The 26,356-nt window shown below is 38.0% G+C and overlaps 1 protein-coding gene across 1 annotated transcript; it reads right to left on the bottom strand.

The window, feature by feature from the left end:
* Positions 1-15,734: 15,734 nt before the first annotated feature.
* LOC122135663 lies at positions 15,735-25,066 on the bottom strand. The gene is made up of 5 exons (XM_042715883.1): positions 24,669-25,066; positions 23,292-24,548; positions 20,115-20,616; positions 16,797-16,981; positions 15,735-15,799 (listed from the first exon to the last, which is right to left on the bottom strand). Exons 1-5 carry the CDS (start codon positions 24,748-24,750, stop codon positions 15,735-15,737), a joined length of 2,091 nt encoding a protein of 696 aa, XP_042571817.1. The 5' UTR covers positions 24,751-25,066.
* Positions 25,067-26,356: the final 1,290 nt, after the last annotated feature.

Here is a 26,356-nt window from a genome sequence, read left to right as displayed (position 1 = left end):
AACATTAAAGCAGTAATATTGTAATTTTTTTTTATTGTTTTATTATAATCTATTTTTGTATTAAATGCATAAATTAAATACTAAAATATTAAACCTATTTATTTATTTAAAGCACTCACAATGTAATGTTTTTATTTTTATAGTTTTTAGATTTTGGGCCAAATTAATTTAATGTGTTCGGAATTCTGAAAGTTATGATACGATGAACTCTTACGTAAGGAAATTATGATATAATTAAAATTTTTAGGTGAACTATACCTTTAAGGTTGAAGAAAAACCTGAAAACAAGGCAGATTTTAACTTCAGAGGTATTGAAGGGCCAGAGCCGATACAGACATGACCCAAAAGTTATAAATACAGACAAATTGAGAGCGACAGAAAGCTGATGTCACGTGGTTCTCTCAGTCATCCATGAAATCAGACAATAACACTGGTTTCCTCACTCGGGCCTTGTTTTTCTTCTCTGTTTGTGTTGGCTGACCTCAGTAATGACCATTCTAAGCATGAACCCTCCATCCAGCGTAAGGTCGATGTTCCTCAAAAAGGCACTTAGCGACTGCGATACTGTAGGTGTGCCGTGAATATTAACGACCGTGGCTGCCGTTCATGTGGAGTTCTGAGAATCGAGGTCAACAGGCTGAAGTTGTGTACGCCAACATCTGCAGATGAGTAGAAATCTGGTAAACAGCCGCAGATGAGTAATCACAAACCACTGACAGGACGACAGCAAGGAGAGACGGCCAAAGACAACGAAAGAAAACAATACAAGGCACAGCCACTCAGAACACCATAGCAACACCTTGGCAACCATCCTAAACAGTCTTGTATTATTATGCTCAAACTGTATTATTATGGTATGTTTCTAGAAAAAGCAGTAAAACATGTTTTAATAATAATAATGATAACTACTTTATTTTATAAACAGTATACTTTAAACAAAATAAGTTGAAAACTTTTGAAAGAGAAAATCTTCAATTGATTTGCATTGCTATAATGTTTATCAAAATACAGTGCTGCTTATGTCGTTGTGATATTTGCATACGGAACTGTGATTGGCCTTATGTTTTGCATGTATCTGCATATTCTCTTGTGATTGGTCTGTTCTTTCTTGCATCTATTTAGCCATTTAACCTCTTCAGCTCTGGTACACATTTAGGATTTATGACAGAATTAGGCATAACTGAAATACTAACAGCATGCTAAAACATGTTAGCAACATGCTTATCATGCAAGAAACATGTTAATAAAGTATTAACACAGTTTAGCAACATGTTAACATATGCTAACAATGTGTTAAATCATGCTAGCAACATGATAAATCATCCTAGAAACATGCTTAATAAGGCAACCCACCGCTCTGCATATTTTCCCGGCCTCTCTTAATTAACACACCTGATTCAGATCATCATCTTGTTAAAAGAGAGCTCCATGCATGAACTGTGTTCCGATTGACAGGGTCCCTACACAGTGTTCAATGGTCCCTTCTCCCTGAGCAGGGGAAAAGTTAGTTTACTTCACTTTGGAACATTCATTCATAAATTTGACATAATATCCCAGATAGCACAGGTACATCTGCAAGATATCTGTTAAAGATCGCTTCATCTGGAAAGCATCTGCTGTGAACAAACATCTGATAGACACATCTAAAATATCACATTTCAAAATCAAAAACATCATATAAATAATAATAATAATTAATCTGTTGGCTTGGAGTAAAATCTATAAACTTAAAGCTTTTCAAAGTTATTTCAAGCTTTCAAAGAAATCTTTGACAAGCCAACATCAAAGTTTGTTCACAAACTTTACTCATAGTAATTATTGTGTTGTCATATACTTTTATACTTTTAAACACAAACAGTCACAGTTCCATTCTGGTTGAAATGAAATTTAAAGTACATTTCTGTTAGCAGATGGAGTTGTTGAATAACAGGCGGCGGTTGCTCAGTGATAGTCTTTACATCAACACTTGTGCAGATGTTCTCGCGCGGGCTGAATGAAATGTGCAGCACGTCGACTCATTAATCATACAGTTCTTATACAGCTGCTCGTGTTCTCAGAGAAATGTAGGGTCATTTTTCAACACTGAGTCTGGGTTTGTTCGTCAAGGTAGTGAGAGTACAAAATATATTGTGCTGTGAGAAATATGTGTGTGTTTCTTTGAGCGTAAGCGTGCATGTATAACCGAGTTTCCCCCAACTCCGCCTCAAGGTGGACTTCATTGTGAGCTTTTACAGATTGTTTTATGAGACAGTCTATGATAAAGGAGGGCTATCTGAGGAAAACGGAAATCAAATCACCCCCGAAAGGCAATCCACATGACCGCTAGCGCTTCCGCTGCATCAGTAGCACACTGTGGAGAGCGAGCATTGCTCACAGATAATCAGTCAGGTAATAATTTCCCATCCTTCAGAAATCCCAATGGTCTGTTTGACCCTCTTCATGTATCAAATGCATCAGCAGAGGGACGTCTGCTATATTCTGGAGCCTTTTCAATGATGTTTTGAGTAATTGTACATTAGCTTGTTAATTTTTGCCTGATTCGATTACTTATGTTTCAGAGGCTTCTCTCTCAGTTTTCTGAGAACAAACATTTGACAATATTTTGATGTATTATTTGATTTTGACATTAATGGGGACATAACAGCAGAGAACCACAGTTTCATGTCATCTAAAGTCTTTATTTATAGCTATGGAAGCCAACATAATTCATAAAGAGGGCCTTTTTTAGGTTCGCATATTCATCAGACAATTATTACACAGTTTTGATTATGTAAAACCAACAACATTACAGCAGCATTAGAGTGCTGTGTGTCTTAATTACGCTGTACTTCATTTTAATTTAATATTAAAATGAATTGGACCAATGCTGATTCTGACAGGAAACCCTGCTGTTGCTATTCAAACTTATTTTGTAAGTGATTTTTCCTTCTGTTTTAAAGATGTTTTCTTTAGATTGTTTGACTATACTCCAGAGAGAATATAGGAAAATATAACTTACTCTGTGTTTCCTGCTAGCTAAATTTCACATGCATAAACAAAAATCTGGCTCTATATACGTGCTTTTTAAAATCATCACAATAGATGTCGAAATGCGAAAATGAATGTCTCTTTTGATGTTTTTTTTTTCTTTCTTTTTTTTTTCTTCCAGTGAATCGCTTTAACTGAATGATTGAAGTCATGAGTTTGAATCAATCGGAGCGGTTCCAGTGTAAATGACTCACTCAATTGAATCGGTTCGTCTGTTCCTCCTCTTTTCTCGTCTTCTTCAGTTATGTTTACACGACTGTCAGCACTACTACTGGCTTAGCTCGCTAGTTTTATAACATTAACTGAAATAAGCGAAAAAGTATGTTGTTTACAAATAAAATACCAATATTTCCATTCCCAAGATAACATCCAACACAAATCTAGAACAGATTCAGGTGCGGTAACCAGTTTACTGCTAACTAGTGAAACACTCCAACTAATATGCTGCTCAATATACATGTCTGATGGAAACATTGTACATTACGATCGAGTTTGTAGCTAAATTCACTATTTGAAATAGTTTGAGCACTGCAGTTCAGTTGCTGATAGTTCAAAATCAGTTCATGTACATCTGATTGTATGCTGTGCTGTTCTTAGTGTATTGCTATGCTGTTGTTAAGCTGTTCTGAGTGTTTTTATTGTGTTGCTGTGCTGTTGCTATGCTGTTCCAAGTGTACATTTTTTATATTATATATAATATGTTAATATTTACAAAATATCAGTAATATGTCCTGACATTACCTTCTCATGGATGCAAAACTCCTGGGTGACATTTTCACCATTTCCACATGGAAAGGAACATAAAAGAGGAGCCATCACATGAGCAGGACACGCAAATGGATAAAAAAAATATGCTCAACAGATGGAAAAAGGCAAAAACTTGTAAAACTGACTGGGAACTGACAGTGTCCCACGGAGCCATTCACTACATCTGAACTTCAAAGAAGCATCTGGATCGGCCCAAACCTCCTCTGAGAGAGACGTCCCCTGTAGACGTTGACTTATTACACCGTTTCAATGTCCAACGTCATGTCCAATGTCAAAAATAAAACATCAGTTTACCAGGGAATAAATCTAGTTATAATGAGGATGTCGCATCAGGACAATCTCATGAAGCCTGTCAGGAACATGTTCAGGGTTGTATTTCAACACAAGAATGAAGAATAATAAATCATATTTTGCATAAATTAAATCTAAAATATATGATAGTTAATCACATTTTCTCCCAAATTTTCATTATTGTAGTGCAAAAAAAAAAAAAGTACTGTGGATTTAAGAACACTATTTAGAAGCCTCATAGTGAGATGCAAGCGTAATACTCTTTGATGAAAATTAATGCAAGGATCAAACAAAAAATATTTGTTCCAGGCTACTTGTCATGAGCTTTCAGAGCAGTTTTGGTTTCCCCCAAAAATAGCAAATTTTGAAGTGTGCATAATCTCAGAGCGTATCACTGCTTCACCGAAGTTAGATGATTGTCTGGTTGATCAAACAGCGCCAGCAACCTCATGAGGCCCGCAGGGTTGATCCGCTCCAGACTGCCACTCAGCGATAGGATTCTGTCAGAGGAGCTTCTGTTTGGCCTCAGATAGCGAAATAAAACAGAAAATGTGTTTACGTGAAAGTTCTGCCTGTCAATCACAGTAATGAAACCTGAATCTCGTTTTCTATAATGCACTACTTTTTTATAGTATATTTTTGAATTTTTATCATTTCTGATAGTGTTTTATGCTGGTTGTTTATATTAATTAGCTGGTTTTAGATGGTGTTAGAGTCGACATGAAATCAAAAATTTCCTTAAGGCACATTTCTGGTCTCATCATGCCTGCATTATTTCATCATTGCATGTTATTCCGAATTCGAAAAAAAAAGGTTGTATTCATAATATTTAATCAAATTGCAACAACTTGCTCTGAAAGCTCTGAAACAGAGCAGAACTTTGGCTAGAGTTCTGTCAAGTTATAAACAAATGTTCCAGTTCAAGTTATCTGGTTTTTATTCAGTCTTTAAAAGTTTCTGGAAAAACTAGTTTTGTCATAGCTGTTCAGTAAGTAAGTAAATAAATAAGTAAATAAAAATACATTCCAAGCTAACCTTACAGGGAACATTCTCAGACAGTTCTCTAATGTTCCTACAACTCACCATTGTAATATGTTTTTGGATTTTTTTAGCACCAAAATTGATAATATACGTAACCACATTGTTTCCACCCATACTTCTGCTGCCTCCTCCTTAAATATTTCTGCATTTTCTGGTATTTCTCTCTCTAACTTTGCTATTCATGACTCCCAGTCTCTATGTAATATGGTTTTGAAACTGAAAGCCTCAACTTCCAGAGTTGATCCGATACCATCTTGTCTTTTTAAATCATGTTTTGATTCCCTGTCTCTGTTGTTTTGAGAATTATCAATAACTCTCTGTGCACCGGTGTTGTGCCAGGAGCACTTAAAACTGCTGCTGTCACCCCTGTACCAAAAACTAACAACATGGACTATATATATATAATATAATAATCCTAAAAAATTTCCTCCCAACCCCAAACTTCCATTCATCGCCAAAATTTTAGAACAAAAAGTGGCTTCCCAACTGCTTTCTCATCTTTCCTCTAATGATATTTTTGAGCCACTTCAGTATGGATTCCGTAAACTCCACAGCAATGAAACAGCGTTAGTTAAGGTCCCTAATGACTTGTTAATGGCTTCTGATTCTGGCCGTCTGTCTATACTAATTCTTCTTCATCTTAGTGCAGCTTTTGACACTATAGATCACTCCATTTTAATCACCCGTTTAGAGACTATCTTTGGAGTTTCTGATTCTGCATTAAAGTGGTTTAAGTCCTACCTCTTTGGTCGCAAGCAGTTTGTTGTGATGGGTGACTGCAGGTCTGAGATCGGTGTGGTGCACTCTGGTGTTCCCCAGGGATCAGTTTTGGGCCCTTTACTTTTTAGTATTTACATTTTTCCATTTGGCCAATTTTTAAGAGCTCTTTGTCTTAACTTTCACTTTTATGCCGATCTATATACATTCAAAACCTGATGTCAATATGCCTGTGTCTCTTCTTTCTCAATGTTTTACTGAGATTAAAAAATGGATGTCTGAAAATTTTCTTTGTCTAAACAGTGACAAGACTGAAGTGATGCTTATTGGTTCCCCTCATCAGTTGCGTAAAGCAGAGTCCATAGCCTAAATGTGAATGGCTCTGCTTTACAATTCCAAATTAACAAAAAAATCTGGGGGTGATATTTGACGCCAATTTAACATTTGACCATCATGTTCGTAACACAGTCAAAGCATCATTTCCAAATTACGTCCCATGTTGACTTTCTCTGTGGCTGAAAAGTTAATCAACACTTTTGTTTTTTCACGCATTGATTATTGTAATGCATTGCTGGCTGGAGTTTCGAAAGCTACCCTAAAGTAAATTACAGTTGGTACAAAATTCAGCTGCTAGAATTCTGACTAGGACCAGTGCAAGGGAGCACATCACACCTATCCTGGAAAAATTGCACTGGCTTCCTGTTAGTTTTCGTATTGATTTTAAAATTCTCATGCTCACTTATAAGGCCTTGAATAATTTGGCCCCTCGATATTTGTATGAACTTTTAACCCCCTACACTCCTACACGTGCTCTACGCCAGTGGTTCTCAACCACATTCCTGGAGGACCACCAACACTGCACATTTTGCATGTCTCCTTAATCCAAACACACCCTGATTCAGGTCACCTTCTCATTAGTGGAACTCACAGACTTGTAATGGGTGTGTCAGACAAAGGAGACATGCAAAAGGGTGCAGTGTTGGTGGTCCTCCAGGGCTGCTCTTGCTCTTCTGAAGCTGGTCTGTGAGTCAAACAACACGGCTAAAATCTATGGGTGATCGGGCTTTCTCTTCTTTGGCTCCTAGATGGGGAAGTCGTGGCCTAATGGTTAGAGAGTCGGACTTGCAATCCAAGGGTTATGAGTTCGAGTCTCAGGCCGGCAGGAATTGTAGGTGGGGGGAGTGAATGTACAGGACTCTCTCCACCCTCAATACCACGACTGAGGTGTCCTTGAGCAAGACACCGAACCCCCAGCTGCTCCCCGGGCGCCACAGCATAAATGATACCCACTGCTCCGGGTGTGTGTTCACGGTGTGTGTGTGTGTTCACTGCTGTGTGTGTGCACTTTGGACGGGTTAAAAGCACAGCACGAATTCCGAGTATGGGTTACCATACTTGGCTGTATGTCTTTCACTAAATTGTGGAATTCCCTGCCCTCTGAGATTATGAATGCAGAATCCCTTAGTGTTTTTAAAGCATCCCTTAAAACATACTATTTTAGGATATCTTTTATGTGATTCATGTGATTACTTTGTTTGTTATCATATTGGCTTTCTATTTTATTTTATTTTATTTTTATTTTTTGTTTGATTAGGTTTTACTGCCTGCACTGTTATGTGTATCTTTTAATTTTTTTTTATTTTTTTATGTAAAGCGCTTTGAGATGCTACTTTTAAAAGCGCTATATAAAATAAAGTTTATTATTATTATTATTACAAAGGTTCTCTCAAATTTCTAAACAAAAATGTTCCTCCAGTAACATTAATAGAACAATTGTTAAAATGTATCAGCTTTATTGATCTCAGGATGTGAGTACAGAAATGCTATTCAAATATCAGCCACGGAAAGTTTTTCTGGCACATTATAGTTTTAGTTTTTAAATGCTAATTACTAGATCCAGGTGGTTCAGAGAACATTCAAAAGTATAACTTTCCCATAATATTTGCAAAATGATTAAAGGATTAGTTCACTTCCAGAATAAAATAAATCCTGATTATTTACTCACCCCCATGTCGTCCAAGATGATCACGTCTTTCCTTCTATAGTCGCAAAGAAATGAAGGTTTTTGAGGAAAACATTTCAGGATTTATGGACTTCAGTGGTGGCCAATGGGCTGAAGAAGGTCTAAATTGCAGTTTCAATGCAGCTTCAAAGAGCTCTACACGATCCCACTTTTTTAACCACAAACCATTAAAGAAACATTCCTTTAATGTTTTCTCCAATGTTCACATAACCAAAGAAAAACATTGAACATTTTTAAATATTTAAACTGTTCAGAGAACATTCAGAAATAATGTTTTTCATAACTTATAATTATAATAAGCAAAATGTTCTTAGTACATGTTTTTGTTAGCTGGGCTTATTTTACAACCACCTTCATATTAGAGACACTTTTGATCATCCAGTCAGTTTCTCATGGAGAAAATGAAGTCCTGTACTACATTTTTGTCTTTATTAACACGTTACACTCACTTGTTGTCCAACCAAACACATATTTTCACAATGTTTCCAGAACATTTAATGTTTAATGCGGCCCCACAGCTACGTAAGCTGATGAAAGGTTGCGTCAAATTCTCTGAACCGTTAAACAGAATTACAACCCCATGTCATTCAGAGGAATGGCTGACAGGAGCTTTGATTTGCACCGGGCCCATGAGAGAATTTCAGGGGAGAGATTGGTCGAATTAAGCTGCCATATAACAACATGAGAGCTCGGGCTTCAGCGATGTGTGTGAACATTTAAAGGAAATCAGAGGGCAATGATATGTTAAACAGGGTTTTACAGCGTAATCCACCTCTGTGTGATGTTGTCAAAGACTGGACATGAGGAGATGATTAGCAGGATGGCTAAATCGTGTATGGATGGAAAACCCAAAGGAATGGTTTTCCCATCAATTGCTGTGCAAACTCAAAACTGTGTCTTGTCAAATTACAGGCTACTCATACTTTTAAGTAAGTGTGTGTGTGTGTGTGTGTGTGTGTGTGTGTGTGTGTATATACACACACACACACACACACACACACACACCCCACCAAACCCACAGCATGCTTTAAGGGGTCTGTTAAAACTCAATGGGCTGAGGGGAGGCGAGAGAGAAGCGGACTCCTGCTGTAACTTTACCTGCTGATGTCACTGCTGGACAATGTTTCTTCAGACAAATTAGTGATTTATACACTTTTTGATAATATATTTTGTAATATTGGTGTTGTTTTATTTTTGTATGTGTGTGTGTTTTTAAGCTACATCAACAAAACTAGGTATGACTCGGTATGCTTCATCTTTTCTAACTGATCTGACTTTTCAAGTGTTTACAACAGATGCTATCAACATGTTAGAACATGGTAAGCATGCTATCAATGTGCTAAACCATACTAGCAACATGCTAAAACAGGTTAGCAACATATTAAAACATGCTAGCAATGTGTTAAATATCACGTTAGAATCATGTTAGTAACATACTAAATAATGATAGTAACGTGTTAAATCATGCAAGTAAAAATCTTCAAACTTCAAGCTTTTCAAAGTTATTTAAGACTGTCAGGCATGGCTTTGTCAAATCAACATTAAGGTTTGTTATCAAACTTTGCTCATCTGATTATAGCTACAATTCTAAATACAACGGCTCGTGCGCGGCTCGTGTTTGAATCGCTGTGAAGCGTGAAGCTTTTCCCGCAGTGCGTCTCCCGGGGGGGGCTGGAAATTGAATTCAAAATAAATACAAACACTGTAGACCAGACTGTGAATAAGCAAAAGCCTGTTGAAAAGAAACTTGTCAAGAGGTCAAATAAATCAACGATCATCTGCTGCTGAGAGTCAAAACCTCTTGAGATCCCTCTGCTTCAGTTTCATAAATAAACCCCTGCATCACGCCAAGATCTGATATTACTGCAAATCAAATTAATCTTTGCATAACACGTGTGAATATGAAACAATCCATGTTTTTATAATCTGGACAATTATGTTGTTGACTGAGACACAAAACAGGAACTTATAAATAAATGCTTGAAATCTGAATGAAGGTCGTGGCATACTTCTGTGTGAAACAGGATGATAAATGAGGGAAAATGTGGGCGGGGCTTGATGTTATCAACGTGGAATTGATTGGATGGTGAAAAGTGTAGACACATCAGCTGAAAAATGCGAGTTTTGATGAAAAATTACGAAGGCAATAAAACTTCACAATAAAACCTGGAACAGAAAGTAGAAATTTAAGAAAGTAAATATTTATTTTATTCAGTAATTATTCAGTAAAGAGTTCACCCCCTGTGATCTAGTCTAGTCTGTAGATATTGTTCAGTCCCTCTTTCATTGTACTTTAGCCAACATCTGTGAGAATCTTTAAGAAACAGAACAACTCATTAGCATTCACAGTACATTACATCTCTTTGAATAATAATCCATCCTCTGGGAAAGATGCTGTGAAACTTAAAGTAAACATGCAGGAGCTGCTTGGGGACGTCAATAAAATCTTATATCAACAATTGGCTTCATTTGAATATGGAGCTCAGCGCTGCAGAGAAGGATGGATTCCAGACGGAGACTAATGTTGAGAGCAAGCTCATGAAATATTAGGCGGGTATGTAAACATGCTTCGATGCTTATAACACATTTCCAGCTGTGGCTGTGTGGCTTTATTCACACCGCTGGCAGCTTCCCGTCTGCATTGTTTAGATGAATTCCACACAGATGGAATTCTGAACCCCCTCCCTTCCGCAAACGTCTGAAATGTTATGTAATTCCCTGTTAGCCCCACTTCAAAGAAAGGCATAAATAAATACATTTTGAAATACATATTCTGTAGAATTCAAAACCATTTTTTTTTAAAGAGTTAAGAGTTTGACACAAGTTTTACAAATACACACACATCACATCTCAAACTTAAAAAGACATTCAGATGTACGTGTGCTTTAAAATCAAACGTTTAAAATGTTTAAAAAGCACAAGTGGAATTTTTTATTCTAAATGTTGGTTTAAAGGAGCAATGTGCATTATTTAAACTAAGACAGAAAAAAAAAATTAATGCATTGGTCAATCTTAAATTTTTTCTGCAATTTTTCTTACATAACATATCTTTTTCAGACTAGAAAACATGCAAAATGCACATTTAAGTGTTTATTTTATTGTGCTCTATGTGTTTGCATCTATATATATTTTATGATTTTGTGGAGTGATAAAAAGAGATATCCCCCACTAAAAACCTTTAATTTTAATATGTCAACAAAATGAGACCAGAAATTTGAAAGTGGCTTGATCCAATGTTCAGGTTTTTTTTTTTTTTTTTTTAACAAATGTTTTTTGTGTATTTTTTATTTTTATTATTTTTTTTTACCAAATTCATCTTGGGTGTCTTGCCTTAAAAGGTACACAAGCTTCAGAAAGCTTTTGATCTCTTTTTGATTTCATTTAAACCCACTAAATGTCTCACAATGCATTTGTCTTTATGGAATTAAGCTAATCTTGATGTTTATTTGATTTATTCGTAATATTGGAATCTGTCAGAGAGGCTTCTAGCTGCGATCATCCCATGTTTCTGTTTTGATAATCAGAAGCTTCTGGCTCTGGAAGTGGAATAATTTCTTCGCCAAAAGGAACACGGCTCATTTGAACAAAACCCAGATAGGCTACATAAGCAAAGTAACACATCTGCTGTTCAAGGACCTTGTCAAAGATGATCATTCGTTTTATTTCTCTCTTCATAAGCACATTTTTTCACAAAGAGTTTGCTTAGGAAAGAAAATGTTTTAGTTGACAGGGGTTCAGCATAATTTTTCCTTTAAGAACATTCAACTTCATTTTTTAGATGTTAGCGGGATAAAAACACTGCATGACTGACTGTCGATAATAACTATCGAATAATCTTTTTACCAGCATGATGGTGTAGTTTTGACATCGGCCAGCAGGGGTTAAAGAAAACAGGAGCAGACCTTCACATCTTCAGCTCCAATCTGCTTTGAGACGAGTTTAAAAAAACACCCAGAGATTCTAGCGAATAGTCTTTTCTGTCAGCATGAATCAAGTGAGATGAAATGATTGAGATAGATGATCTCGAGACTTTGCAGAGTCTGAAAAAACATGGCAGAAGCTGCTCTAAAGTTTCCACAGAAACCGCAGCTGCAGAGATGTTAAACGGTTGAAAATGGAGTCTGCAAGAGTCATATAAGGACACAGGGAACGTTCTCAGAATGTTCTGGCTAGATTCTCTCAAAGTTATAAACAAAAAAGTTCTTCCAGTAACATTAACAGAATGTTCGTACAAATGTATCTGCTGTTTACTAATGTTCTCAAAATGTTCGCACAAAAATGTTATTCATACATCATTAATGGAACATTTCTTTTGGCACACGAATCTAATATTTTTAAATGTTACTACTTGTTTGAGAATTTTCAGAGACCATTCAAAAATAACATTCACATAATGTTGGCTAAACGATAAAATGGAATGTTCCCTTAATGTTCACATAATCAAGAAAACGTTCAGACAACATTCTGAAATAATGGGAATGAGAACATTAGTAAAATGTTCTGGCAAGGTTCTCTCAAAGTTATAAACAAAAATGTTCTTCCGGTCATGTTACTAGAAAGCTTTTAACATTTTAAATTATGTTCTCAAAATGTTATTTATACATCATTTATGGACATTTTTTTTAATTAAATGTTTACAAAAAGATGGACATTTGTGTACTTGTTTTAAAAAACAAAATTATGTTACTATGATTCAGAATGTTTAGAGAACATTCAAAAATAACATTCTCATAATGTTTGCAAAATGCAAAAAATGGAAATATGCCTAATGTTTGCATAACCAAGAAAAAAAATAGCATTAATTCATTTTGGACATTCAGAGAACATTCAAAAATAATGTTTTCATAATCTAATGGGAACATTAGCAAAATGTTATTATTACATATTTTTGTTAGCTGGGATGGAACAGTAATGGTGTCAGATGGTCACACTACTGTACTTTAATATAAGTATTGCCACTGAATGATTATCACATTTATATGGGATTTATATTCAAAGGATCAAAGAATACCAGAGTATTACCATGGTACACGTCCAAACAATAATAATAAACAATTATAACAAAATGAAACTTTTTCATTTTGCTGCACTGTGGCTCTGGGCCCTGAATGTTACTTTAATATCTAAATGAGTCATTATAAATGTTTCTAATATCTTAAATCTCCAATATTAAAAACGCCTAAAGCACTAGAGACAAAGGAAGGAATGATCTCATTGTTCACGAGTGAAAATACCATGAATCTTCAGGGATTAGATCTGGGTGTTTAGCGTTGTGTTTAGATCTGGGATCTGTCATGTGTACAGAGCTAAAAGTTTGTAAAAGATGATTGTGCAACAGTTTCCAACTTCCTGCTTGGGCAAGCTTAATTGAACTCTTGAGAAAAATAGACTGAACAAGTCTAAAGGGGTTTGCTGGTCTAACTTGGTTTAACCGGCCAACTGAAGTGCCCCAAACCTCTATAAAACATCAAAACCGACTGGCTTAATCAGATCAACCAGACTGGGAGACCAGCTAAACACTTTAGGCTGGTTTAAGCTGGTTTATTTATTTATTTTTTACCACAAATGATCAATAAGGACTTGAACATCATCACAACATCACAAGACTTTCTTCTACTTCAGAAAAAGTTGCCATTGTCTAAAGAAGATGATAAACTAGAAATGTTCCCTTTGAAAAGACTATAGTTTAAACTTTTACATTGCCATTTAAAAGTTTGATTTTGGTAAGATTGTTTGAATGTTTTTGAAAGAAGTCTCTTCTGCTTACCAAGGCTACATTTAATTGATCAAAAATACAGTAAAACCAGTCAAATTGTGAAATATTATTGCAATTTACAATAAGAGATTTCTATTGTAATATATTTTTAGATGTAATTTATTCCTTTGATGGCAAAGCTTAATTTTCAGCAGCCATTACTCCAGTATTCAGTGTCTGGAGTATGAAAAATTGCTAAATACATAAATAAATGTACAGTATATTCATTAAATATCTTATTATTTTATTTTGTTTTAAGCATAACTCTAACAAAATATAATGGAAAGAAAGAATAAGAAAAATATACTTAAAAGGATAGTTCACTCAAAAATGTAAATTCTGTCATTAATTATTCTCTCGTGAACACACCTCAAAGACTGACATGGAAGACAAGAAATTGTTTGCATAAAGTCGTTATTTTTGTTTTCTTTGCACACAAAAATATTGCCATAGCTTCATAAAGTTACAGTTGAACCACTGTAAGATTACAGTGAGTAATTAATGACAGAATTTTCATTTTCATCTTTCAGAACTATTCCTTTTAAATCAATGTTAAAAACTGAGAGAATCTGAGAGAATATTGATAATATTAGAATATATTTTATCAAAATTTTCATATCTTTTGTTGATATATATAATGTCTCTATTTATTAATTTTCTCTAAATTGTTAAATATACTGTATTTTCCAGTCAGATGAACAATCATGGTGCTAACAATACTTTTATTGTAGTTTAAAATCCCAGAGAACACAAACTGAAAAAATAAATAAATCTCATTGGATTAAAGTATCTGCCAAATGCATAAATGTAAATGCTTTGGGATTTGAAATTATTTATTTATATATTATTTATTTGTATTATTGTTTTATTTGCTTGTGTGGGAGACACTGCATAAAATCCAGTCAATGAGGAAACAGAAGAATGTGTTTAACCAAATCATTCACAAAGACCCAAAAGCATTTAGAAAATGAAATGTCACAATTGATGTGATGCACATCAGGAACTATTACAGAGGCTTGACTGAAATAATGAGAAAACAGTTTGCCTATCAAAATGTAGCTTGTTGCGTCGTCTTGACGACCTATGGGGAAAACTCCTGTTTTACTCTGATACTGAAGCCTGATTTGTTCACGTTTGTTTAGCTGCACAAACCAATGGCGCTCTAACTCGCCATAACTGGCGAGGCCCATGTTCACTGTGAGAAAATGAATCTTGCTTGTCTTTGCTCGCGGATCGCCTTCTTTAATGAAGGCAGTCCTCCTCCGCTCTGCTCTCCTGTTGCCATTCTCTCCCAAGAGAAAAAAACAGTGGAGCAGCGGGTCTCATCAATCGGGCTCGAGTGATGTCACGTCGGCTCAGCACCCATGCGGTTCACTCTCCTCTCAGTGCCTCATCTCACTGGTGTGTTTTACACGTGAGGATCAACACCCCACAGCATGAAGACCCATACAACCCTACCTAACCCTCGAGTGGTTGGCCCCGGAAGAGCCCACCCCAGTCTCCTCGACGAGTGGTTCTTAAAGGGACATCGTCAACCATCCTTCCGACAGTGGCTAGCTCCATGTATGCCTACGGTCCACTACGAGCTCACTAAAACATGGTGTGCTCCGTACTCAGCTTGTGTGAACCCCTCTACTGCAGCTGATCTCACCACTGTTGACGGCGCTGAAGCAAAAGGATATAGCAAGCTTCCCCCTCTCGAAGAGGCAGTAGCTGCTCACCTGTCTCCACTGTCGACCTGCGGGCTTAAGACTGCCGCAGGGCTGTCTTAAGTATGCAGTATGCAGGGCTGGCCAGGTCGGCTCAGACCTGCATACGAGGTCTGTGCTACAGGTATTTCAGGCCAAACTACTCTGTGACGTGGACGAGTCTTGTCGGGATTCTAGCGCCTTCAAGGCGTTGTGCACGGCAAAAGATCTGGCCCTGCTTGCTACGAAAGCTACAGTGCAGGCAGTGGGCAAGGCCATGGGCAATTTGGTGCTGTTGGAGCACCACCTATACCTAAATCTGATGGAGATCAGGGACGCCAAGAAAATGGCATTCATCGACTTCCCTGTCCTGCAAATTGGGATATAGCTCCTCATTGAGATTCGCATTTGAGAGAGTGGCCTATCAGTACATGGTCCTTCCATTCGGACTATCCTTGGCCACCCGCACTTTTACGAAGTGCATCCCCTCTGAGACCAATGGGAATCCACATTCTTAACTACCTTGACAACTGGACTAGCTAGCCAAATCAGAATTGGAACTCACAGGATATTGTTGCACAACGAGTGACATTTCTGGGAACAGTTATAGATTCACTTGGACAACTCCTTGCCTGTTTCTATCAAGCGTACAGTTGAAAATTACCCCCAGGAGGAAGGTAGTCATGACGGACGCCTCCAGCTCAGGCTGGGGTGCTCTTTATGAGGGCAATCCGCTGTTCAGCTCCTGGTTGATCCAGGAGCCACGCCTACACATCAACTGCCTCAAAATGATGGCTGTTTGTCTGGCCCTCAAAACCTTTCTGCCAGCCTTAAAGGGGCACCGTGTCTTGGTCCGGTCAGACAACAGGACTGTGGTAGCCTAAATCATTTGCCAAAGCCGCCTCAGGTCACGTTCCCTTTACAGGATGACTCAGCCTCTCCTGCTTTGGGCACAGAGCAAACTCCTGTCACTACAAGCGGTTCACGTGCCGGGCAAACTGAACCAGGGAGCGAATATGTTGTCCTGAGACAATGTGGCTCCGGGGGAATGAAGACTGCATCCCAAGTTGGTTCAGATGATTTGGTAAGTCTTCAGCATGGCAAAGGTGGACCTCTTCACCTCCGAAGACAACTGTCAATGTGGTAGCCATTGCTGCAAATTATTCTCTCTTGGCTGGCCGGACAATCGGCAGAAACGACTTGGTCATTAATTTCCTCAGAGGTGCTCGGAGCTTGAACCCTCCTCACCTTAGGACTGTGCCGACATGGGACTTGTCTTTAGTCCTTCAAGCCCTCAGGGGCCCTCCCTTTGAGCCGCTTCAAACAGCTGGCTTACAGGTCATGCCGCTCAAAACCGCTCTGCTTTTGACCCTAGCATTGGTCAAGAGGGTAGGTGACGTGCAAGGGTGGTCTGTCAGCGCTTTCTGTCTTGAGTTTGGACCCAACCACTGTAAAGTCATTCTTCAACCATGCAGTGGTTACGTACCTAAGGTGCTGTCAACTCCGTTCAGAGCCCAGGTGATTTCACTGTAAGCCCTCCCTGTGGCAGATGGCGAGCTGGGTCCCAACTTATTGTTCCCTGTTCGGGCACTCAGAGTGTAAATTGAGCGCTCTACGTCATTCAGACAAATGGAGCAGCTCTTTGTGTGCTTTGGAGGCCGCTCTAAAGGGCTGCCAGTTACAAAGCAGAGACTATCTCACTAGACAGTAGATGCTATAGCCCTGGTTTATGCCTCGGCTGGGTCGCAGTGCCCTATAGATGTGAGGGCCCATTCCATCAGAGGAATGGCCTCCTCCTGGGCGTTGTCCAGTGGGATCTCTATCAGAGAGATTTGTGCAGGCCACCGGCTGGTCGTCGCCATCTGCATTCATTAGATTTTAGAATATGGACGTCCCTGCCCTGCAGGTGCAGAACTTATCTGCTTAATATCTACCCATTTCCCCCCTCGGGTGGAAAGGGCTATATCAAGTAGACCTCAGACTATACTTGGGTCTTTTCTTTGGCTCAGGCTTATGGAACCCTTCGCTGAGTCTTCCTAGGTTGAGCTCGTAGAGCAGGCTTAGTTCTGCATCTGCTCATAGCATGGTGTTACTGGATGTGTTCCCCATAGGTCATCAAGACGATTCAGTGAGAGTTACCTTTTGATAGGTAATGCTCCGGTTACTAACGTAACCTTGGTTCCCTGAGATAAGGGAACGAGCATTGCGTAACTACCCATGCTATAAGCGGAAAACGAAAGATGACTGTTGCTTCAGTCGAGTGATTCTGATGAGATGGTGCTCTAACCCAGCTTATATAGCCAGGCAGCCCCATCCACTCTTAGGGTTAGAGCACCTTTGGTTTGTGAAGCTACACAAACGTGAACAAATCAGGCTTCAATATCAGAGTAAAACAGGAGTTTTCCCCAAAGGTCATCAAGACGACGCAGCGCTTGTTCCCTTATCTCAGGGAACTGTGGTTACGTTAGTAGCTGGAACATTATCAGACAGTTTTGTAGAACATAAATACTCTAAGTAGCAAGGTTGTGACTTTGTGTTGTGTTTATTAATTGAAAGCTGAAAGCAGTCAAATGAATCCAGAATGATCCTAGACTTGACTAAATCTTAATATGCTTTAAAAACACTTGTTGCAAGAATGATCGAAATGTAATTAAGATGTAAAATCAAACTTGTACAGAACTGTTATGTAGAATTTATTGATTTAGGTTGATTTAATAAATTTTATGAATTGTAGTATGTAACCACAAAAGTAAACTTTATTGGAACAGCAATAAAGTGACAATATCACACATTTTTGATTCTTGATTCAGGACCATTAAAACAGTATGAAGTCCAGGAGACAAGAGAAACTGCTCACTTGTGATGTTCTGCTTTGCTTGATCCTCTTCAGTGGTTTTCTGAACTGTATAATCAGCATTAAAGAAGCCAACATTACCACTGGATAAAACAAGAAAGAACTGAGGAAGTGTTCTCTATAAACTTTAAGCAAACTCAACGACATCTCTAAAATCAGAACAACTGAAGCAATAAACACACAACCACATGAAAAAATCACTCAAAGAAGGAGTAACTCGATTACAGTTTTTCTTCATTTTGAGCTCTAGTTTTAATGCTGCAGTTATTATCATGATTATTAGCAGAATTATTGTGAGCTTCACTCCAAACAGAGCACTGAGCACAATCACAAACAACAATGTGAGTTCAGCACCCACTGTACAAAACAGAAATAACAGGAGTAATTCTCGGACATTCAGTTTTTGGTGCTCGAATGATAAATTAAAAAAATTCATAAGCTCCAACTGTGACTCCAAGAGCAGCTCAGCATGCTACAAAAACATCAGAAAAAGTCTGTATGCTAACAATTAATCCAAGGGTCTCTCCTAAACCTACTGTAAAATAAAACTCTGTTCTGATTTTTCCAATGTTTCCATTGTTACTTGACCTACAGCAAATGTGATCTAAACACAGTGAATATTAATAAAAAATTTTGGTTTTTTTTATATAAAAGTTTTTTTTTTTTTTTTTTTTTTTTTTTTTTTTTTTTTTTTAATGCATAAAAATGCTTAACAGAATAATTCAAAATACATACAAAAAATATAAACAAATATGCAAAATTATGTATAAAGTATCAAAATATATTTTTGAATGTGTGTATTTACATACATAAAATTCAAACTATGAAAATAGCCATTTTATTCCAGTAATAAAATGCTGATAAACATAATATATCATTTGAAATTTGGTGGAAATGACATTGCACAGTAAATGTTCAAGATTTTCCTGTGATGTCTTTATTGATGTTAAATGATCATTAGTAAAGAAATTAAATAAGATGGGTTGTAAGAGTGATTATTTCCTGAAAGTACACAGTGCCAAAAATACCCATAGTTGAAGAAACATCAATATCAATATCAGCATTAACTTATGATCCAAAATCTGTAAGTGTCTCTTGTGATTTAGTCACTATTATCGGTTTCAAATTACTGTTAAAATATAATGAAATAATAAACTGTATAAAAATGAAATTAAAGAACCAATAAATACACAACAGCATGGAAAAAGCAGGAAAAAAATAAACAATTTCAGAGAAAGACTCTTTAAATGGAAATACATTTTTGTAAATCCTAATATTAGCAGAAATATTGTCATCTTCACTCCAAACAGAGCAAATACAGTCACAAACCCCATCGAGAGCATCACTCCAACGAAACAGAACAGGAATAACTTGAGTGCAAAAATGAGAGTTGTACGAGCTTGCATTTGATCAGGTATAATGGAGTAAACCGTGTATAAATGAGCCCCGAATGTGACTCCGGGAGCAGCGTGGCACGCTATGATCACATCTGACCACGTCCGTACACTGACCGCTGTTCCTACAGTCAGTCCTAGACCGGCTATGAACACTATACTGGGAAATGTAAAGATCATGACTAAAAACATTATGATTTGGTGTCCATGTCGTGAATTTGCGAAGTCTTTATATGCAGAGGCTACTGTGAAAGTTGAGGATACAATCAAATTTAAAGGAACAGAAACATCTGGATTGAGAGTCTCTCTTAAAGTGACAGTAAAAATAACAAGCACGAAGAGTATTTCCGCAAAATGAAAATGGTCATGTCTTACTTTAGTGAAAATAAAAGCAGTGTTCAGTAAAATTAGTAAAATCCATCGTGCAGTTCCTGCTGAATTGTCATGTTTTTCAGGGAGCATCTTATTTTCTTCATGCACACTTTGACTGGACTCTTCTGCATCCAACCCTTGAGTCACTACTGAGTAAAATCTGTGATCGTTGAGCCAAACTAACTTGTGTATTTCTGCTACGAGAGCTGCTCTTTGAGCAGGTTTAGGTTCAGAGTCTCTTATGATGAGAAATCTTCCTCCACATGCGTCGATCATTTCTCTGGAGGCTCCTGTGAAAGGTTCCTGGTGATTTTGCAGCAGAAGAACAATGCAGTACTGCAGGACTTCTGCTCCCAGCAGCTCCTGAGCTCGTTTCACAATATCACACTGTTGTGATTGTTGATCTTCCAGATTCAGGAGCATTAGAACGGCGTGAGGTCCAGGAGACGAGAGAAACAGTGCTGTTATGAAGGTCTGTCTCTCTGTGTCCTCCTCACAGAGGTTCGGTCCAGTGATCAGCATCATTCTACGAGCCTCGTCTGTAATTACTGGAGTCTTTACAATCTCTCTGTCCTCCTGTCCACCGTCTTTCCTTCCTGACAGAAGATCTGCAGCACTGAATCTGGACTGACCTCGGATTCCCACCATCAGGATCCTCACCTCGTCATCATCATCATTATGAGAAGCTGGAAGAGAAAGTGAAACAATTATTGCCAATGCGGTAAAAAACATACTCAAACACTTTGAACTTTGGAGCAGTTCTCCTCTCTCCACACAACATGCTCCTCAGCAAAGGTGAGTCCTGCCTTCCGATTCTTTCAGTTGATGAGAGGCTTGGTCACTGCAGTGTGCTTTCAGTCCGACGTCTCTTAAACATGCCGAGACAGATCCAGACCCTGTTCAGCTCTGAGCCGGAGAGCAATTCCAGCTGCAGTGTTGAACCGATTCACCATTGAGAGTCTCTGCATTATCCTCTCTTCTCATGCATTTGTCTTACATGATGACCAGCCTTTTTGGTGGTCTTGAATGAATTAATGTCATCATAAACCTGTTATATTTAAGAAATCACAGATTTGGAACCACCAGTCCCTTTGGCCTTCATCTGGTTGGCCTCTTGTTTAAGGGTTTCAGTCACCTTAGAGCAGACCGCTATATAGCAATCTCAGTGAAAATTGGAGCAATGCTGCCAGTTCAATAGAGTTTGTCAGATAATTAAGGAAATTAGTACCATGTGCCAGATTAACACCAATAACTTTTAGGTATCTGTAAGCGTTCTCTAATTTTGGTCAGAATTCTTTTTAAAATATCTCATTTAAATTTGTTATACTGTGCTTCAGAATACAATTAATTTATGAAATATGCTTAAAAACTGCTCTTCTATTCCTTTTAGGATAACTTCAGATAGGACTAAGCTGTGACCTTGAAATCTAGGAAATTACAGGTTGTTCTCTAATTTTGATCTCCACTGTGTATATATTCTTCTTGATGATAATGAAGACACAAGTCTGTGTGTGCAGGTTTAACATCAATATAGACGTCAGTGGTTCCCAAATGTACCACAGAGAAGCTGAAAGGGAAAATGTGTGAATTAGGGCTGGACAGTATAAAAATGGTGTCAGTATCTTTTTTAGCCTTTTTTAATGTACAATATCTGGATATTTATGTATGTGTTCTGAAATGGTTAAAAGTTAATGGATCTAAAAGTTAATTTGGAAGAACAATTCTCTCAGAATCTAGTAAAAAATTAAGTCGCAATGTAAATAGTTTGACATTTATGCAGTAACACAAGTTCACATTTTACTAAAATAAAAATGTGCTTATTCATGGCTAAACTAAAGGTAGAGGTGAGCAGATACTAACCTTCTGAAGAAGTCATGTGAAATGCAAGAATCAATATGAGAAGCCAGTTTGTTTTTGTCTTGGTTAATTTCATCTTTTAACCTGGTTTATCCAAAAAACCAACAGTGTTTGGTCTCACAGTTCTCTCTTTAAGTTTTCTTGATCAGCTGATCGTTGATAACATTGACCGTGAGTTTATGACTAGCTCTACAGTCTGTGAACATAAAAGTGTGACGTTCACAGCAAACAGTCAATCACTTAAAACATGAGGTGAGTCAGCGAGATTCACTTCCCTGCTGAAGGACGAGAGATCATTCTGAAAATATTAATGATTTAAACACATTTACAAAATAAAAGGAAACACTGCTGCAGTGAAAGCTCAGTAGATCTGCTGAAAGAATGCATCTGAATATATGATTCGAAAATAGTGTATTTATTCATTTATAATTTATGATGTCAACAACAATCTTAAAAATGTGCCATTTTAATTCTGTATTTTTGTATTTTAATATTTATTTATTTAAATTAAAAGCTTACTATTATTTGTCAAAATTAAAAAAAAGCTTAAGGCACAGGAATATTTTAACACCAATGAACAAGCAATATATTTGTAAGTTTCATATGTCAGTTTGATTGTTATTTGCAGTTTAATCTCCAGATGAGAACATCTGATCTTCACTGCTGGTTAAAGTCACAACATCAGCTTGAATTGAATTATTTCCTGTAAAACTCTATTGGTTTGTCTGCAGAGCTGCAGAGGAAGTAAATGGACATTTAACAGACGTCTTTATCCAGAGCGACTGCAGACTGTTACAGCGAGTGTCTTTGTTCGTTTGTCTGAATGATGTTTTAGTAGATGATATAGCAGCTGTTCCAAAGAAAAAATCCTCAAGAATTTCAACTCAGTTGGTTAAAGATTAAGAGTCATTAGTTGGTTTGAGACATTTGGCAAGTAAATGTGATTTAAACAGTGAATATTAATAAAAGTTTTTTTTTTTATATATATATATATAAAAGTGTTTTTCAAAAATGCATATAAATGCTTAACAGGAGAATTCACAAATTTTTGTTTTATATATGCAAAATAATGTATAAAGTATCAAAATATATTTTTTGAATGTATTTACATACATAAAATTCAAACTATGAAAATAGCCATTTTATTCCAGTAATAAAATGCTGATAAACACAATATATCATTTGAAATTTGGTGGAAATGACATTGCACAGTAAATGTTCAAGATTTTCCTGTGATGTCTTTATTGATGTTAAATGCTCGTTAGTAAAGAAATAAGATGGGTTGTAAGAGAGATTATTTCCTGAAAGTACACAGTGCCAAAAATACCCATATGTTTGAAATATTAACATAACCCTAAAATCAATATCAGCATTAACTTATGATCCAAAATCTGTAAGTGTCTCTTGTGATTTAGTCACTATTATCGGCTTCAAATTACTGTTAAAATATAATGAAATAATAAACTGTATAAAAATGAAATTAAAGAACCAATAAATACACAACAGCATGGAAAAAGCAGGAAAAAAATAAACAGTTTCAGAGAAAGACTCCTTAAATGGAAATACATTTTTGTAAATCCTAATATTAGCAGAAATATTGTCATCTTCACTCCAAACAGAGCAAATACAGTCACAAACCCCATCGAGAGCGTCACTCCAACGAAACAGAACAGGAATAACTTGAGTGCAAAAATGAGAGTTGTACGAGCTTGCATTTGATCAGGTATAATGGAGTAAACCGTGTATAAATGAGCCCCGAATGTGACTCCGGGAGCAGCGTGGCACGCTATGATCACATCTGACCACGTCCGTACACTGACCGCTGTTCCTACAGTCAGTCCTAGACCGGCTATGAACACTATACTGGGAAATGTAAAGATCATGACTAAAAACATTATGATTTGGTGTCCATGTCGTGAATTTGCGAAGTCTTTATATGCAGAGGCTACTGTGAAAGTTGAGGATACAATCAAATTTAAAGGAACAGAAACATCTGGATTGAGAGTCTCTCTTAAAGTGACGGTAAAAATAACAAGCACGAAGAGTATTTCCGCAAAATGAAAATGTTCATGTCTTACTTTAGTGAAAATAAAAGCAGTGTTCAGTAAAATTAGTAAAATCCATCGTGCAGTTCCTGCTGAATTGTCATGTTTTTCAGAGAGCATCTTATTTTCTTCATGCACACTTTGACTGGACTCTTCTGCATCCAACCCTTGAGTCACTACTGAGTAAAATCTGTGATCGTTGAGCCAAACTAACTTGTGTATTTCTGCTACGAGAGCTGCTCTTTGAGCAGGTTTAGGTTCAGAGTCTCTTATGATGAGAAATCTTCCTCCACATGCATCGATCATTTCTCTGGAGGCTCCTGTGAAAGGTTCCTGGTGATTTTGCAGCAGAAGAACAATGCAGTACTGCAGGACTTCTGCTCCCAGCAGCTCCTGAGCTCGTTTCACAATATCACACTGTTGTGATTGTTGATCTTCCAGATTCAGGAGCATTAGAACGGCGTGAGGTCCAGGAGACGAGAGAAACAGCGCTGTTGTGAAGGTCTGTCTCTCTGTGTCCTCCTCACAGAGGTTCGGTCCAGTGATCAGCATCATTCTACGAGCCTCGTCTGTAATTACTGGAGTCTTTACAATCTCTCTGTCCTCCTGTCCACCGTCTTTCCTTCCTGACAGAAGATCTGCAGCACTGAATCTGGACTGACCTCGGATTCCCACCATCAGGATCCTCACCTCGTCATCATCATCATCATGAGAAGCTGGACGAGAGTGTGAAACCGTCATGCATAACAACAAAAACGGAGTAAGAAAACATCAAGTAAGGATTTTTTAGAGGTTTAAACTGGAAAAGAACTGATATTAGTGCGTAGATGCATTACCTCCTGCTTGCTCAGACATGGTGTGAAACAGCAGAATCAGTGTGAGGAGCGAGTTTGTTTTCGTCTTGGTTAATTTCATCATGCAACCTAAAACCAAATGTAGCCTAACTTTAAATATCTTTTACTCAAGTTACCCGTATAAACAAAACTAAGAACATAAAGACAAGTCGTTTTTGCTGATGATCAGTTAGTTTAGAAAACGCTTTAAAAGTAGCTGTGTCCTGCCTTTTGTTTTGCTAAGAAAGCTACGCTCAACAAGTCTGACAGGTTCTCTGAAGTGGCAGGGATCCAGACTATTCGGTCATATTTTGCAAATGTTTTTTTTTTTTCTTTTTTTTTTTCTGCCGGTGAGACTGAAGTTTGTTATCGGTCGCACGGGAGCCACACAAGTGCTGCCATTTATTTCTATTGTGCATGAGAAGCGTCCAAACTCCAAAAGTGGAACGAAATCACACGCGCTCCTCTGAATCGGAAGAAAGAGCAATCACAGATTAAACACAGCTGTGAGATCCAGCACGAGCCATTCGACACAAACTACTGATTCAATCCAGATGAAACAGCGCTGACATTCTCAACATCCCTGAAGTGTGAAACAGGAAAAACACTGCAGAAAACATCCAGTTTAATCCACTAAGGATTAACTGTAGTCACATAAACTGTAGTTAGGGTATTGTGGCAGAAAGGTGGGGACTTTCAGTCTGTAATAGTTGTTTTTTGTGCATTTGTATTTATACTAAATTTGTCAGTCGTGAGTATAATAAACAGGTCTAAATTTGTTTAACGTCAACTCTCGACGCCACGTCGGTGACCGACGAAAATGGGATATCGCTTCGATAGACCAATCTACTTCGAGTGTAAACTAAACGAGCCAATTGGCATGCAATTATTGCATCCAGCTGCCGCTGATCACAGCGTGAGTATAATAAGGCAGCAGGTGCAATACATACCAGCTTTTCGCTTCGGAGCCCGAGCGTTAGTATCGTTCTGCTCAACTGTGTCTGCTGTGAACTACGAGTTCAGCACGCTCTCGGAAGCTTCGTGTGTTGGCGAGACGGCGCTTCAGCGGTGGTCGTTCCAGCGTCGAGTGGATTGCACACTTCAGGCTGCACTACCCCCTGTCGTGTTGCAAGCGGCCAATTCCCCTGTGCGCCTCAGCACTAAAAGAGCATTTCCTAAAGAGCAAATTTCTCTAAAAGAGCTTCATGGGTGCGTCTTTGTAAAGACGACGGATCGTCCTTATAAGGATGCCGTTTCACCCGTGCGTTTCTGGGTGCGGTCGTTACCTGGCAACGGGTGATGGTCACGATTGCTGCCTCACGTGTCTGGGCAAACACGCTGAGGTAGCTTTCGTGGATGAGTCATCTTCTCTCTGCGGGAAGATGACCATCTCGGAGCTGCGAACCAGGCTCTGCTTCCTTCAAAAAAGGGGGCGGAGTCCCGTTGCCGCTGCCACGATTTGGGGCTCGTTCTGGCGGCCGACAGACGAAAACCATTTCCAGCAGTAGCACGGGCGGTTTGAGGATTATAGTGGTGGCAAACACCCCGCAGGGAACCAACCCTCTGGGGACCATCACTCCTCTTGCATCTCCGATCCAGAGGAGTAACCCACGGAACGCGCTGGGCCCTCTTCAAAGAGCGTACCAGTGGTATCCAGTGGGCCTCCCCCTGACCAGATGTCGATCTCAGCA

This window comes from Cyprinus carpio, chromosome A25 (assembly GCF_018340385.1).
Source record: "Cyprinus carpio isolate SPL01 chromosome A25, ASM1834038v1, whole genome shotgun sequence".
In the NCBI taxonomy this organism is placed as follows: domain Eukaryota; kingdom Metazoa; phylum Chordata; class Actinopteri; order Cypriniformes; family Cyprinidae; genus Cyprinus; species Cyprinus carpio.
This window is presented reverse-complemented; position numbering and strand designations above follow the sequence as displayed.